Source organism: Engystomops pustulosus, chromosome 2 (genome assembly GCF_040894005.1).
Source record: "Engystomops pustulosus chromosome 2, aEngPut4.maternal, whole genome shotgun sequence".
Taxonomy (NCBI): Eukaryota; Metazoa; Chordata; class Amphibia; order Anura; family Leptodactylidae; genus Engystomops; species Engystomops pustulosus.
The window spans coordinates 144,150,893-144,165,798 of NC_092412.1; the positions used below are offsets into that span (position 1 = coordinate 144,150,893).

Here is a 14,906-nt window from a genome sequence, read left to right on the forward strand (position 1 = left end):
GTAATCCTGCAAATGCCTTGGGCAGCAACCATAAAGGTGAAAACAGATCAAAGAAGCCAGAAAATGCCACACATTTGAATAACAGTCTAAAGTATATTGTGTGAACCAGGCCTAAGCAACAAGTTGTATAAATGAAAGATGTACACTTTACATACTGTAGATAACAAAATATCAGAATGAGTTTATTTTTTATTGTCATTTATCTTGATATTTTATATCAAGGTGATATTTTCCAATCCAGAATTTCAAAGACTGTGGTGACAGGTATTGTAGTGAAATTGTCACAATATGTGAAAAGAGTAAAGGATGTTAGCAAATCCCTTATTCAAAGCTGTTTGCATTAAGGTGTCCTGTAGAGCAATCTTTTCTTCTTTGTGACAAGACAAAACATGAAGAAATCCAGTCCACAAAGAATTTGATGTAAGGGTCAAACCTGTATAAAATTGTTCTTTCAACACAAGAAGAATGCAAGGTTTATCTAAGGTTTTTCATGTTGGGCCCTTTATGAGTGCCCTCTTAACAGTTTTATATTAATGAAAGTGAACAGAACTGAACATAGTACAAAAGGTAGATTTAATTTCACTTCAGATTCTATTTCAAAAGATGGAAGAGCTTTGTGAATATCCATGTTTTCACATCACAAAATCCATCATACAGCAAAACAATTACTCAGAGGCCTTAGATACAAAGGAGCAATTCTGCTGTTTAGTGGCTGGACTTTCATAGACAATTTATTTGAACGAGGAGAAGACAGAAGCAGTTTATTGCAGTGAATACAGTAGAGGTAGTGCCAGTACCACTGTGCATTTGGACTCTGTTTTCACATGCCAAAGTTAAACAAAGCTACTCTCTCTATCTTTAGCTCAATTATGTCTATAACTAAAAATAATGTTATCATCAAGAAAAAAAATGTCTTGTATGTAGCTAGAGAGCTAACCTTGAATTCCTATTAATAGCAGGAAATTTGCCCTTGTTAAAAGGGCCTTCAGACTTCAAATATGTAAAAAAGAGTTGTCTAAAGGTTTGTGAAAAGTTTTCAAAAATATTCAGTAGAAAAGCTAAATGCACCAAATGTATTCTGTGTTCATGTCTTGCACCAAGTTATCATGTATTTAGTTATTTTTTAAATCACCTATTGCAACATTTCCCCACTGGGTCCTGACCACAGTGTGGGAGAAGCTGGATTTGCAGGGACTGGAGTGGCTGGTTTATAGTTTGGTCTAGCACCAGAAATCATTCAAGCTCAACAGAACCAGCGAAGAGGTGAAAGAGGGGGAAAGATCTAATGAAGGGTTCCCCTAGGGATCTCCTGGTGTGTGTGGTGACAGATCCACAGGCAGATGGTGAGGGGGAGGCCTGCGATGTTAGCATCAGGCCATGGATTACACATGGAGACAGAAATATTGAACAATAATTATGTTTAATACCTCAGCCCTAATCCAACGGTTAGAGGGCTGGCTAGTAGGAGTCGGATTGGCTTTGCGACCATGAAGGTCCTGTCTCCAGAAAGAATCTCAGAGAAGGAAGTCTCTGTTCTGGGGATTTTCTGGGGACCAGCCAATCACTAACCTTGGATTCCACAGAAAAGATTACAAATGTTTCAACATATCACAAATATCACATCTTAACCCTACAGTTGAAACATTTTACATTCTGACAGTAGGTAGCAGTAAAGGAAAACTACTGTAAGGTGTAAAGTGCAAAATCAGGGGAACTCCAGTCTTAAAGAGAGAGGATGTCAAAAGTTACCATGGTAGCGCTAGCCAAACCTTCTCCAGCTGACCAGGCGTCTATCTGGAGCCAACTTTAGTGATGACATGTCTACCAGGACATTAAAGTATAAAAAAGTGTCTAGAAATGAGAATGTGGCCAAAATTACTGTAAAGCCAAGGTGCAAAATATCTGACTGAAGTAAGCTAAACAAGAGGTACAACACCAGAATTTCTCCAAAAGTACTTCAAAGAATTTTCTGTATCCAGGCTGCTTCATCACACATATGCTTTGATATTAACTAGACTGCTCAATTTCTTCCAATCACGTTAGCATAAATAGGTTTATCTACTATTAGTCCTATGTATTTGGCTTATAGGTTCATCCTGTGTGCCAACCTGATTCATGTGTCTTACCCAATAGCTCATTCAATTCCACAGGTAGCATAGTGTGTCAAATGATGGACACCAAGCTTAGACCTTATGCTTGAGCCTATGGATAAGATATGATACTATACAACTTTATTGTTCCCCTTGTTTGGAGAAATTGATTGTGCAAGTGATCCATGTGTTGAAGACAAGAGACAATATACACAATATACACAGGTAACAGTTTTAACATTTAAAAATGAGGTAATAGCTTAATCAGATACTTTACAATATCATAATACACTAGTACACCAGCTGTAACTTTCATCTAGAATGCTAAGCCAAGTGACATTCAAGTTATGTTTCTTACTGTTGTAATAGATGAAAGTACACACCATTTGTGGAAATACCCTTTTGAAAAATAGACAAGAATTTCTGCTGAGCTGACAAATATGTTCTCAGTAGATATATACATGTTCAGTATATATGTCCATTACTGTAAGAGTGTACACCTTCACAGAAGTCCAGAGTTAAAGAGAATATTTTACAACAGCAACATGAAGACTGCTTTTAACCTGAGAAATATGGCTAGTTGTTTGTGGTGCATGTTCCAGTAATTCATGATTTCTTTGCACTCTTTCTCTTGTAAAGCTCAGCCATTATTCTTGCAATCCCTAAATAAATGAGATTTGGAGCTGTATGCACAAACTGTCCTTGCTTAAACAGCATTAACTTTTTATATTCAATTCCGATACTGAAAAGCTGCCTATTTTTAGAACAGTGTTAAATGTATATTTAATGTTGTGATTTCCTGCCTTGGTAAAAAAAATAGCTGCTCTTTATACAGAATGAGTAACTCCAAACATTACTAGACTGAGGGTACCATTGCTCTCCCTTCTTTTCTTCATATAATAGACTCTAAAAGGCAATACTGGATCAGTTGTAAAACCAGTTTTATAGCTTTAATTTTCCTGCCAAATCTCAAGACGGTTGGAGGTACCAATGTACATGTAAACAGAGGCTGAAATAGGCGAGTTAGTGCTTAGTCGGAGCTTGCGTTGCCTTTATTACTGACATGCGCCACAATTCTGTCTGCGCCACAATTCTGCAGCATGAACAAAGTGCACCAAAAAAATGGTTTGATAAATGTGGGCCAATTTGTTGCATTTTTAAGGTATCCTGCTTCTCCCCAAAAATGATAACAGTGTAATTTTTAATTTAATCTTCCCAGTCTTTTTTTTTCTTGGAGAAAATACAGGGTAGGCCATTTATATGAATACACCTAAATAAAATGGGAATGGATGGTGATATATATTCAGTGATGAAGCAAACTGAGAATGATGAAGTTAACAAACAAAACCACCACTATTGGTCTGACACTAACCCACGGTAGATAGATCCCTCCAATACTGTTGGGACACAAAAATTGATCATATTGTGTGGTATATGGGTTACAAAGATAGTGGGGCCATTCTTCATCAACGGCCACCACAATTGCACTAAATATCTAAAATTGCTGCAGGATGATGTGTTACCCTATTTATGCACTGAAACTAGCATGTGCCCAGAGTTTTTCTAGCAAGAGTGCACTATCACATTATGCATGTTAGGTCTGAGCATTCCTTCATGAACAGTGTCCTGAAAAGTAGATTGATCATCATGGGCCAGTTAAATGGCCACAAAGGTCTCCCGATCTGACCCTCTTTTATCTTTGGGGTAGTCTGAAGCCAGTTGTCAATGCTGTGAAGAGACAGTGGGCAATGAAGAGTATGAGGAGGCTGAAACTCTGTGGGCTAAGATTCAGAGAAAAATATTTTTGGTGTAATTTATTATATAAACAAATGGAGCGGGCTGCACAGGATGGGACAGTAGTGATCATGGGAGACTTTAACTTTCCAAATATAAATTATTATTATTATTATAAATTGGGATCAGGGTTCTTCTTCATCTGTTTAGATGAATTTTATGGCATAGCTTGTAGAAGATGCCACAAGAGGTGATGCTTTGTTGGACCTTGTGATTTCTAACAATTTCCGAAATTGTCTAAAAATGTCAGTGTCCGGTAAACCATTGAGAACAGCTGTCATAACATAATTATTTTCCTATTGAATTGTTACGTGCAAAAACATGTGGGAAAATCAAAAACATTGAACTTTAAGAAGGAGAAATTCAGGGCTGCACTACAGGTTATATACTGAGATCGTATACTGTCACCTAATGATAATAATGTTAAATGTGAGACATTCAAATATATCCTGGGTCATTGTGCTTCTAAATGTATTCCAATAGGTAATAAGTATAGGTAGGCTGGATTGCTCCCCTTGTGGCTTATAGCTTCTGTTAAGGGCAATAAATGATAAGCAAGAATTCAAAAAAATAAAAATCTGAAAGGTCACATGAAGCCTTCAATAGTTACAAGATGCTTAAATGGGGCATTGGTGACTGGAGACCAAGATAAGGTGGAGATACTAAATAGATTTTTTAGCTCACTTTATATAGGTAACAGTGCGGGTGATGCATTCTGTAATATACTAGACTGGCTGAATGTAGACATGATCCCGTCTAAGCTCAATAAAATAAATGTGTACAAGGCTCCTGGACCCATTGGGTTACGCCCCTTAATGAACTCAGTATTGGTAATGCTGTGTCACTGTCTAAAATCGTCAGAGATTCGCTAATCACTGCTACGGTGCCAAGTGACTGGAACAAGGCGAATGTGGTGCCAATATTTAAAATTGGCTCTAGAACTTCGCCAGGCAATTGCAGGCCTGTAAGCTTAACTTCAATTGTGGGGGAAATATTGGAAGGGTTACTAAAAAACTACAAACAGGAGTATGTGACATCAAATAATATAATAAGTGACAGCCAGCGTGGGTTTACTAAGGATAGAAATTGTCAGACTAACCTAATTTGCTTCTATGAAGAGGTGAGCAGATGCCTAGACAGAGGAGTTGCGGTGGATATTGGATTGTGTTTTTGGATTTTGCAAAGACTTTTGACACTGTCCCTCAAAGATTCCAGTTGAGTAAAATAAGGTCTAGTGGTTTGGAAGGAATCATTTGCAATTGGATTGAAAACTGGTTGAAGGATCGTATCCAGAGAGATGTGGTCAATGATTACTTCTAAGAATGGTCACCAGTTATGAGTGGTGTACCCCAGGGTTCTGTGCTCGGCCCACTACTATTTAATTTATTAATAGCACTGTGTCTATTCTTGTAGATGACACCAAACTGTGTAGTGTACAGTCTATGGAGGGTGTTCATAAGATGCAGGGTGATTTGGAAAAACTGATTGGTCATCCACATGCAACAAATGTTCTTTGGGGAGTAAATCTGGCAAGGGTCTCTTGTTGAGAAGAACCTGGGAATACTAGTAGATCATAAATTACACAACAGCATGCAATGTCAGCTGCCTCTAATGCCAGCAAGATCTTGTCATGTATCAAAAAAGCATGGACTCTCGGGATAGGGATGTAATATTACCAGTGCACAAGATATTAGTCCGGCCTCACCTGTAATATGCTGTCAAGTTCTGGGAATCAGTCCATACAAAGGATGTCATGGAGTTGGAGAGGGCTCAGCGAAGAGCCACAATAATGATAAGGGGTATGGAGGGTCTCAGTTTTGAGTAAAGATAAAAACAACTAGATTGATTTAGTCTGGAAAAGAGACGACTGAGAGGGTACATGATTACTTTATATAAATATATGAATGGTCCATACAAAAAATATGGTGGAAAGTTGTTTCAGGTTAAATCAAATTAAAAGAACGGTCTAGAGAAAACAAGGTTTAACAAGGGAATGTTGAAAGAGTTGAGTTTAAGATCTTTATTACTTGGAAACAGCCCCCCCCACACTTTTCTCCCACTCCCTTTCCCCTAATGAAAAAACATGGAATTTCAACTCAGAGAAGGACTTATGTGTAGGGGATTGGATTATGTGTTAATAAACCCTCTTCTCATACCATAATGATTGAGAAACCACAATTACTGTACACAACATCTTTCATTACTAAGGGGATAGCAATGGCTTTACTATTTTCAGTATAAAAATAGGCAGTGTTACTCCTACATGTGGCCTAATTAAATTTAGAATAAAATAGACCTCATGTATGTGCAGACTTCTGAACCATTACAACTAATACTATAAATAAATAAAAGGATTGAGAAGTCCTGATATGATCGTCAGTGCAATAATTAAAATTTCATAATCTACTTTCCAGTTCTTAGAAAGCAACATGCTTCTAGGCAACATTTATAAAAAGCCTGTTAACCTGTTAACCTGACTGCCCTATGTCTTGGAAGGAAACAATTTCTAGTGGAAACATACATGGTAGGGTTTTGGGAAGTAGAATAATAAACAAAAAACAAATCCATAATTCTTCTGAATATAATTGAAAGAAACTTATATTTGTCTTTGATAGATTACATCTATCCAAACTCCAAAATCAGATTACCTGCTCTTACTTAGATCCTCTGATTTACAGGTCTCATGGGCTTATTTCATTAAATAACTGACTGCTCTGCACTGACATTCATTTTGTTTAATAAATGTACCTGTGGGTATTATCAAAATCTCACTATCAATATTGTAGCAATACCTTTTTAAAACTCATAGGTGGAGATTTATCACAAGTGTCTGAGAGCAGAACTGTTTTAGTTGACAATGGCAACCAATCAAAGCTCAGCTTTCATTTTCCCACAGTAGTTTCTAAAATTATAGTTGAGCTCTGATATGTTTCCATGGGCAACTAGAACACTTTTACCTCATACACTTCTGATAAATCTCCCCCATAAGGGCTCATTCACATGGCCGTCTGCGGGGACGTTCATGCGGCCGCAAATTTGTGGCCGCATGTACGTCCCCATAGACGGCAATATCGGCACGACACAGATACACACATGTGTGGCACCGATCCGGGCCTCACACCGCAAAAAGATAGAGCCTGCTCTATCTTTTGGCGAGTGTGCGGCTGTGCGCTGCTATTCTCTATGGATGGAGGAGGGGTCACCTCCTCCTCCCCTCTGGCACACGGCGGTATGCCCACACGGCGAGTATACCGCGTGTGAATGTACCCTAAGGTGTATATAATATGTGTGGCTATTTAATATAAGTGAATGTGAAAGGGAGTTTGAGCCAAAATGTTGCTGCCATTATGGAATAAAGGACCACTTATTTACCTACTTCTGACCTTCTGGAGTGCTGCTTATTTTCTTGTGTATTTTGGGAGCCCTTAACCCAGATCATCTAGCTTGCTGCTACTGCTATTTATTTGCTTGGACTTTCCCATTGTGTGTATAGTCAGGTGATGAAATGGTTACCTAACTGCTAGTATTGCTGATTCCTGATCACAGACAAGCCAAACATTACATAAGGAGGGGTAGTAAATTGCAGTAAGAATTTATTGTATTTGTATTTAGCAATACAGTTTGGAAATAACATTGGAAATAGCTTTACATTAATTCTGTCTCTCTATGTTTTTCTCACAACAGCTTGTCCACCAGGGTTTTATAAGATGTCCAGTCGCCTCCAGACCTGTGTTCCTTGTCCTCAGCATAGCTACACAAATCTAGAGTCATCCACTGTCTGCACATGTGAAAGAAATTTCTTCCGATCCCCTCTGGATTCCCCTTCCACTGCTTGTACAAGTAAGTAGATTTACTAGTCTAATTGTCTAATACTTACTAAGAGACAAAAGAATAGTGATCCATCAGTCCATCAGTAGATTGTTGTAAGGCATAGTAGTGAAAGAGAAGAGTACTTACCTATTTGTGTTACTTATTTGAAGTAAGTAAAGGATTTTAGGCAAAATAAAAGTTTTTGCATCCCATCCATGAAAGGTATGGAAGGGCTAGAGAATTTAATTGTGTAGATAATTTATTAAGTAAACTGGTATAATTTTACCTAAATAGGTGATTTGGGTAAGTTGTTAACTGAATCCCTAGATAAGTTAGGGAGCTCTTTTGCCACTTAAAGGGAATTGATTTTTTCAATGTGTTTATTTAGGTCATGGGTGCGGATATATACATCACCTTTGATTTGGCATGATTTGTTTTGAAGTTAGACATCCTCCCAAACTCATCCAGTAGAGTTATTATGTGTGGGAAAGCCCGAGAAGGATCAGTGATCAGTAATCAAAAATGAACAGCAAACGCTGCGTTCAAGTGCGTGGTGCACCCTAATGTCAGTCCTTGTATTTGAGAATGTTGTCTGAGGGTGTTCAAGAGGATCTCCATAGTCAAGATAAATAGGGAAGAGGGCAACCTTATCAAGTGCCATTTCTAATTTGGAACACGCTCAGCAACGTGCCGTTAATTCTTATTTTGGCACTTGGTTGAGCGTAAAGTGTCATAATAGCTTGTAAGAACGGGTCTTTAAAGCCCATACATTGAAGTACAGCTTCCATACACCTCTATTAACCCTGTCAAAAGCCTTCTCGGCTTCTGTGCCAAGAATGACTAATGGTAAACACAGTGTATGGGTCTACCACCAAGTTGCTTTTCTTTCTTGCTGCTTTCAAGATTTCTGCAGTGTCTCAGTAGCTCATTAGGCCACAGACCACTTCCCTTGGGGCCTCATCTGGTTTCAGTCTACGTGAACTGTCTCAATAATGACTGCACATCATGGGTGCAAGGGCTTTGCTGTGTTCTACAATCGCTGCCTGGTGCTCTTCAAGCTGGACCAAATGGTTATCTATGTATTTCTTCCCAGCATGGATAGCTATAAATTCTAACTGTTGAAATTGTTTGGGTGAGCAGCTTTTTCAGGAATGGCCTTGATAGAGGAGCAGAATTTGATGTTGTCTAGGCCGGGGCAGTCCTGATCATCCAAGCTTTCCAAGTCAGAGTCCGTCTGGTATGTCTACCTCTGGTGCAGAATCTGGCATCATCTTGCCTTTTCTGACCGGAGTCATTGTGTGCTTCTTTCTCAGACATTTATCCAGACCACTCATATTTTACCAAGATTTCGGGGTAGCTTGGTAGTCTGCAGATTGGGCACTGTTGGGTCGGACCATTTTGACACCTGTGGGTTTATCAGAGAGCTTATCAGAGAGCCCAGCAAATAGTGTCTGCCATACAGTGCGGTCAGGCTCCACCACTCGTGCATGGACAGTCTTTATACATAGGAAGTAAACAATTAAACTTTTTATTGGTTGTCCACAAGCAGAGATCTAGAAAGCCATAAAGGATTGACACAAAAAGTATATCGGAAAATTGTATAACTTTATATGTAATTGAGTGTACTGTAGATTTAGTTATATATATACATATTCACATTTTACAATTCTTAATTTATCATAGTAAAAAGATTTTTCACATGTATTTGTTGTATTGTTATAGCTTTGAAAGAAATTGACAGTGATTTTCACTAAAGCTTAGGTCATATTACAGGCCATATTATAGGTCATATGCTATACATACCATTTTCATTTTATACCACATTTTACTTGCATGACATGTTTTTGAATAATCCTGCTTTGACATGTATTAAAGCACACATATGGTGCAAGGCATGTACAGTACTAAGGTTTATCAGAAGCTAGGTCGTAATTCTAGAATTATCCTCAGTAAGTCCACCATATTTTTTCATTCACTTTTTTTTAAATGAATTAAAAAATGAATGAAAAAGTGTGGTGGACTTACTAAGGATAATTCTAGAATTACGACCTATCTTCTGATAAACCTTAGTTTATCTTAGGCGCAGAACTAATGTGTCTATTTCTTCTTCTAGGACCACCTTCTGCACCCAGGGACCTAATTTATATAATGAAACAAACAACACTAGTTTTAGAATGGAATCCACCACTGGATACAGGAGGCAGGGGTGATCTCACCTACAATGTCTTCTGTGACCGATGCTCCATTGTCCTCCAGCAGTGTGAACCTTGTGGGAGCAGCATTGGTTATGTTCCTCAACAGATTGGATTAGTCGAGCGAACAGTGACATTGGTCAACTTGTTGCCTCATATGAATTATACCATCCGGGTGGAATCTGTTAATGGAGTTTCTGATTTTAGCATGTATACCAAGCCGTTTGCTGAAATTAACATCTCCACCAACAATGCAGGTACTGTCAAATGTTACCTTCAACCTCTTATGTCTGTTTGCAAATAGAATAAACGATGAAAGATTGCAATAGAATGAATATTTGTTGTAACCTTTGCCTTTTAAACAATCCTTCTAAAAAATATTTTTACACAGGTTTTGAAGGAATGTTCAAGGGGGATGTTCCAAACATCTCGGAGAACTAATCACTGTTTGTTTTTGAAAGCAATGTTAATATGCAAGCATTTGTATGTTCTAGTACATGTGTACATAAGTGCATGCTTTGTGTATGTATGTAGTAACATATACATATCTGAATTTATCTATGGGGTATTAAATGTGTATGTATACATAATTTGTATGTACATGATGTGTGTTTGAGTTGTTACTATCTGCATATTTGTATGTTCTAGTACATGTATATATAAGTGCATGATGTGTGTATGTATGTATGTGTGTATGTGGTAGTTTATACATAGTTGTATATATGTGGTATGATATTTGTATGTAAGTGCATGATGCATGTTTGTATGTATGTGCCTGTAGTTGCCTCAGAGTTTACCTCTGTTCACGCTTCTGTAATGGTTACTAAGACAATGCCAGCAGTTTGCATCCTTCATAGGCACAAGCAGTACCCAGCAGACCCAAATGTCAGGGATCTGTTGTGATGTCCATTGTTTTGTGCCACGCTTATATGTCGTATTTTCAGTGTTTATATTCTCACTGAGGGGAATATTAAGATTAGCATTTGTCACAGAGGTCTTGATACTTCCCTTCCCCAGTGAAGCATGTGCCTACCACATGACAATTCAGCATGTGCCTAATTCATAAATTCATGCAGTTGGCTCCAGTGGGGGACTGGCATTAATTGTAGCACATATTCATATTAGAAAACTGTCGTAAAAGTTAGAAAATCCAGTCCCTGCCCTCGTCACGCTAACTTTTTGTAAAGTGTGGAGGGTGAAGTAAAAAGTGTAGCCAACTATTTTAAAATTCTTGAGATGTGGAGGGCCCACACTTTTTATACAACCCAGGGCCCATAGTACCCTTAGGCTAAGTTCACACTAACGCATGCTCGTTGTACCATAGCACGGCGGACACACGTGGGCGCCGGGTAGAGGAGGAGAGGATGAGCACCACTCACACCCCCCCCCCCACTCCATAGAGAAACATGGGTCACGGCAACGTATTCTGGGGAGGGATAGGACATGTCCTATCTTTCTCTTGGCAACGGATTGGTACGGTAATGCACGTGTGCGGCAACGTACTGCTCCCATACGGCACCGTGCGCCCATTGGCATTTGTGGGGGACGTATATATGCCGTATATATATGTCGGCCGTGTATACATCCCCCATACAGAAGTGTGAATGTAGCCTTAATCTGCCCCTGCATGTAGGTCTAGCAACTGGATGGTGATTTAATATATCAAGAATTTCCTCAGGGCACAATAACATTTTACAATTGTTTTACATTGGCAACCAAGATATTTCGAAGTACGTGCAGATAAAAAAAAAAAAACAACACAAACAGAGAGGGGAGCTGAAGGTAATAACAAAAAACCATTAAGAAATAAACCAAACCCCAAATGGGGTGCTCACCTAGAATCCACTTGTTGATTGCTAATAATAGGACACATAAAAAGAAAATCTAAATGGCACCACAGGGGCGCCTATAACCTTAAGGGAATCTTTAAATCAGAATAAAACTGATTCTCTTTTGCAGTGTTGACTGGTGACATTTATACATTAATTTTATTTTCACTTCTGGTATAGTACACTAGGCTTTTCACAAATAACTTTGAGGGCAGCTTTTAGGTCTTTTGGAGACTTTAAGCAAGTACTCTACCACTGCATTTGCTGTTTACAAGACTGCTAAGAGTAGCCATGTACACCATACTGCAGTCACATAGAGAGTAAATGGAGCGACAGCTTAACCCCCCATTCTATTCAGATTAAAGTATGTAGGCCCCACTCTAATGAGGGTTTTAATTTTCAGACCTCTACCAATCATCCCAAATCCTGTGTATATGGCATATTTTCAAATCCTAGGCTATCCCATACACCTTAACGACTCATACCGTTACTATTATTAAGGATTACTAAAAGCTGTGATCAGTGCTGGCACTAATCAAGGCTTTTAAAGTGTTATATGCTCTGGTTGCTCCAAAACACTAGCATTGTTTAGCCATATTCTTGTTGCTTATTAAAATCTTCTTCACCCAGGACACTGTCAGTTCCCATGACAGCCAAAAGCATCTTAGAGGTGCAGTTCTCTTGGGTTCAAGCAATTAAAAATGTAAAACTCTAATAGCCCTTTTCCCTATATGGCATTTAAAAGGAAATAATAATAAAAATATTATTGGGGATATTTATCAAACGTCGGCTACTCTTGTGTAGCGATACATAATAAACACAGCCACCAAATTTTCACATGTGAAAAGTCGCCAGCTGCAGCAAGTGAGCAGGTCTGCGCACAGTAACGCCAAACGCCGGCCCATTCCCGGCCAGCCGCTGCCTCCACTCGGCCAGCCTCTGCCCCCTTCACTCTCCGCCACACCCCACTGGTGTGAAGGTGGCAGATTAGGCTAAATAAACGGAAGTGCTAGCAATAAGCTAGCAATTGCAATTTTTTCAGGCCTTCTATGCCACTGACCTCGCACAGAGGCCCTGATAAGTATGCCCCTATGTCTTCCCAAATACAAAATTGCAGGGTATAATAAATTATAAAATATAATTATAATATATAATAATTGTAAAAAGTCCAAATATCCAAATTGCCATTTTATAGAATATTTTCTAACCATACAAATTTGAATAAAAAATTGTACATTTCCTTTATAAAAACTACTGTTTCATCTGCAAAAACAAGATACATAGCTCTGTGCATAAAGAAAATGTATAAAAAAGCATTTAACATTTCATTTTTATAGATCTTAAAATATACTATATAAATGAGGTACCGTATCTTTGTAATTTGTTAACTCAAAGAGAAAGGGGATTCGTTATTTAGACTGCACAGTGGGAACTGTAAAAACAGAAAACCGGAATTACGGCTTGTCCCACCTGAAAACCTGCCTCTGTAAACAGGTTTGTGGAAGGTGGAAAGTAAAAAAAAACAGAAAAGCAAAAATGGAAAAGTTTAATAGTAATATTAAAAGCCTATTTATTAATTTATTTCTAAGGCAGGTGAAACTAGACATTGTAGACAATGTAAAAGACCAGAAATAGCAACACATCTTCTTGCTTGGGTACTTGCTGTTAAACTTACATGTATAAACATTAATAGGGATGACCATAGCCATGATTCCAGATTCCAGTATAAAGCAGATAGAAATTCTCAACAAGCAACTGCGGTGGTGTAGTTGTACACCACCTAGTTGTATTACCACCATGTTTTAAAGAATACATTATTCATTAATATGCAAGCTGTTCTAAAACCATCTTTTTCATCTTGCCATAATGAATCATAAGAAGATCATTTCATCTTTGGAAATACAGTAGAAGAGGGTGCTAAGTGCTCATCTAAAATAGGGCTTTGATTGAACGCATTCTCATGATTGATTTTGTAATTAATGTTTATAGCCACAATTGGTTTAGATAAAGCCCATTAAAAGTAGTAAATTAAGGCCTTCTTTATCATCTTGGTCAATAGCCACCATCTGCTTAATCTTTCTTGATTACTATTATTATTGTCATAACATTTAATGTAATTAAATCCTTGGAATAGCCACCATAAGAGTGACATTCACTTCCCGCTATTGAGCTGCCTTTGTAAACAGCTTCTCTGTGAATTACAGATGTAGGAGCCTTCTAAATGGATAGCTAGTATTGTCAGCTGGGAGAATGCTTAATACATGAGTACAGCGGGCCATACACTAGACACCACAGAAGATAGCTGTCAGATAACTGTAAGTAGCCTGACATCTCTCCCAACTCACCCATTTACATGTATGCCCAACTTGAATGAGCAGGGATGTGTTCTGAATAGGAAGAGCGAACAGCAGACACCCATGATGGTGTTTACTCATCTCTGTTAAAACAAATAAATAAGGCAGCTTAAAATCCAATAGCTCAATTGTTATGTCTCTTAAAGGACATCTACCACCATCTACCATCTCTAGGACCCCCACAATCATGAGAACAGTGGTTCTCCTGTAACCCTAAATGAATGATATAGTCTGTCTTATTTGCATGGCTATTTTAGTCCCATAAAATTAGAAAGAGCAGCTGCACATGCTTAACTAGCCTCTTCATTCATTCATGTGAATAGGGGGTCCATGCACTAGTTATTTTGGGGGTTCCACTGCATAGGGTGTTGATTTCCACAAATTGAAACATTTCTTAAAAACAAAACTAAAAAGCGTTAATGATGGGGTCCCCCACCATTGAGGTAATGTTCAGGTCTGCTCAACACTAGTGAATGCTACTGCTGCACCCACTGTAGTTACATCCCTGATTTTTTGTGTCAGCCTATAGACCAGTGATGGTGAACCTTTTAGAGACCAACCAAACTACTACCAAAACCCACTTATTTATTACAAAGTGCCAATATAAGCAGTAATTTATTTATTTATTTATTTGTTTGTGGAACTGTTCTCCCACAACTTTCAATCATACCTGCCTCCTGAGGACACTGATACAATTAAAAGCAGGAGGGCAAATCTGGACCATCACTGTAGCTCCTCTCGAGGGTTACGCTGTACAGGAAGAGTCATGGGGACAGCAGGAGGACCTTCAAAGATATTAAAGATTAAAGATATTATAGTCCTCTCCACCCTTTTTTC

The 14,906-nt window shown here is 38.4% G+C and overlaps 1 protein-coding gene across 1 annotated transcript in view; it reads left to right on the top strand.

Moving 5' to 3' along the window:
• Positions 1 to 14,906, top strand: part of EPHA10 (EPH receptor A10) — a 461,510-nt gene that overhangs the window by 218,528 nt on the left and 228,076 nt on the right. The window contains exons 4-5 of the mRNA XM_072136754.1: positions 7,569 to 7,724; positions 9,808 to 10,143. Coding sequence (XP_071992855.1) covers positions 7,569 to 7,724; positions 9,808 to 10,143 — 492 coding nt within the window. The remainder of the gene's footprint in view (positions 1 to 7,568; positions 7,725 to 9,807; positions 10,144 to 14,906) is intronic.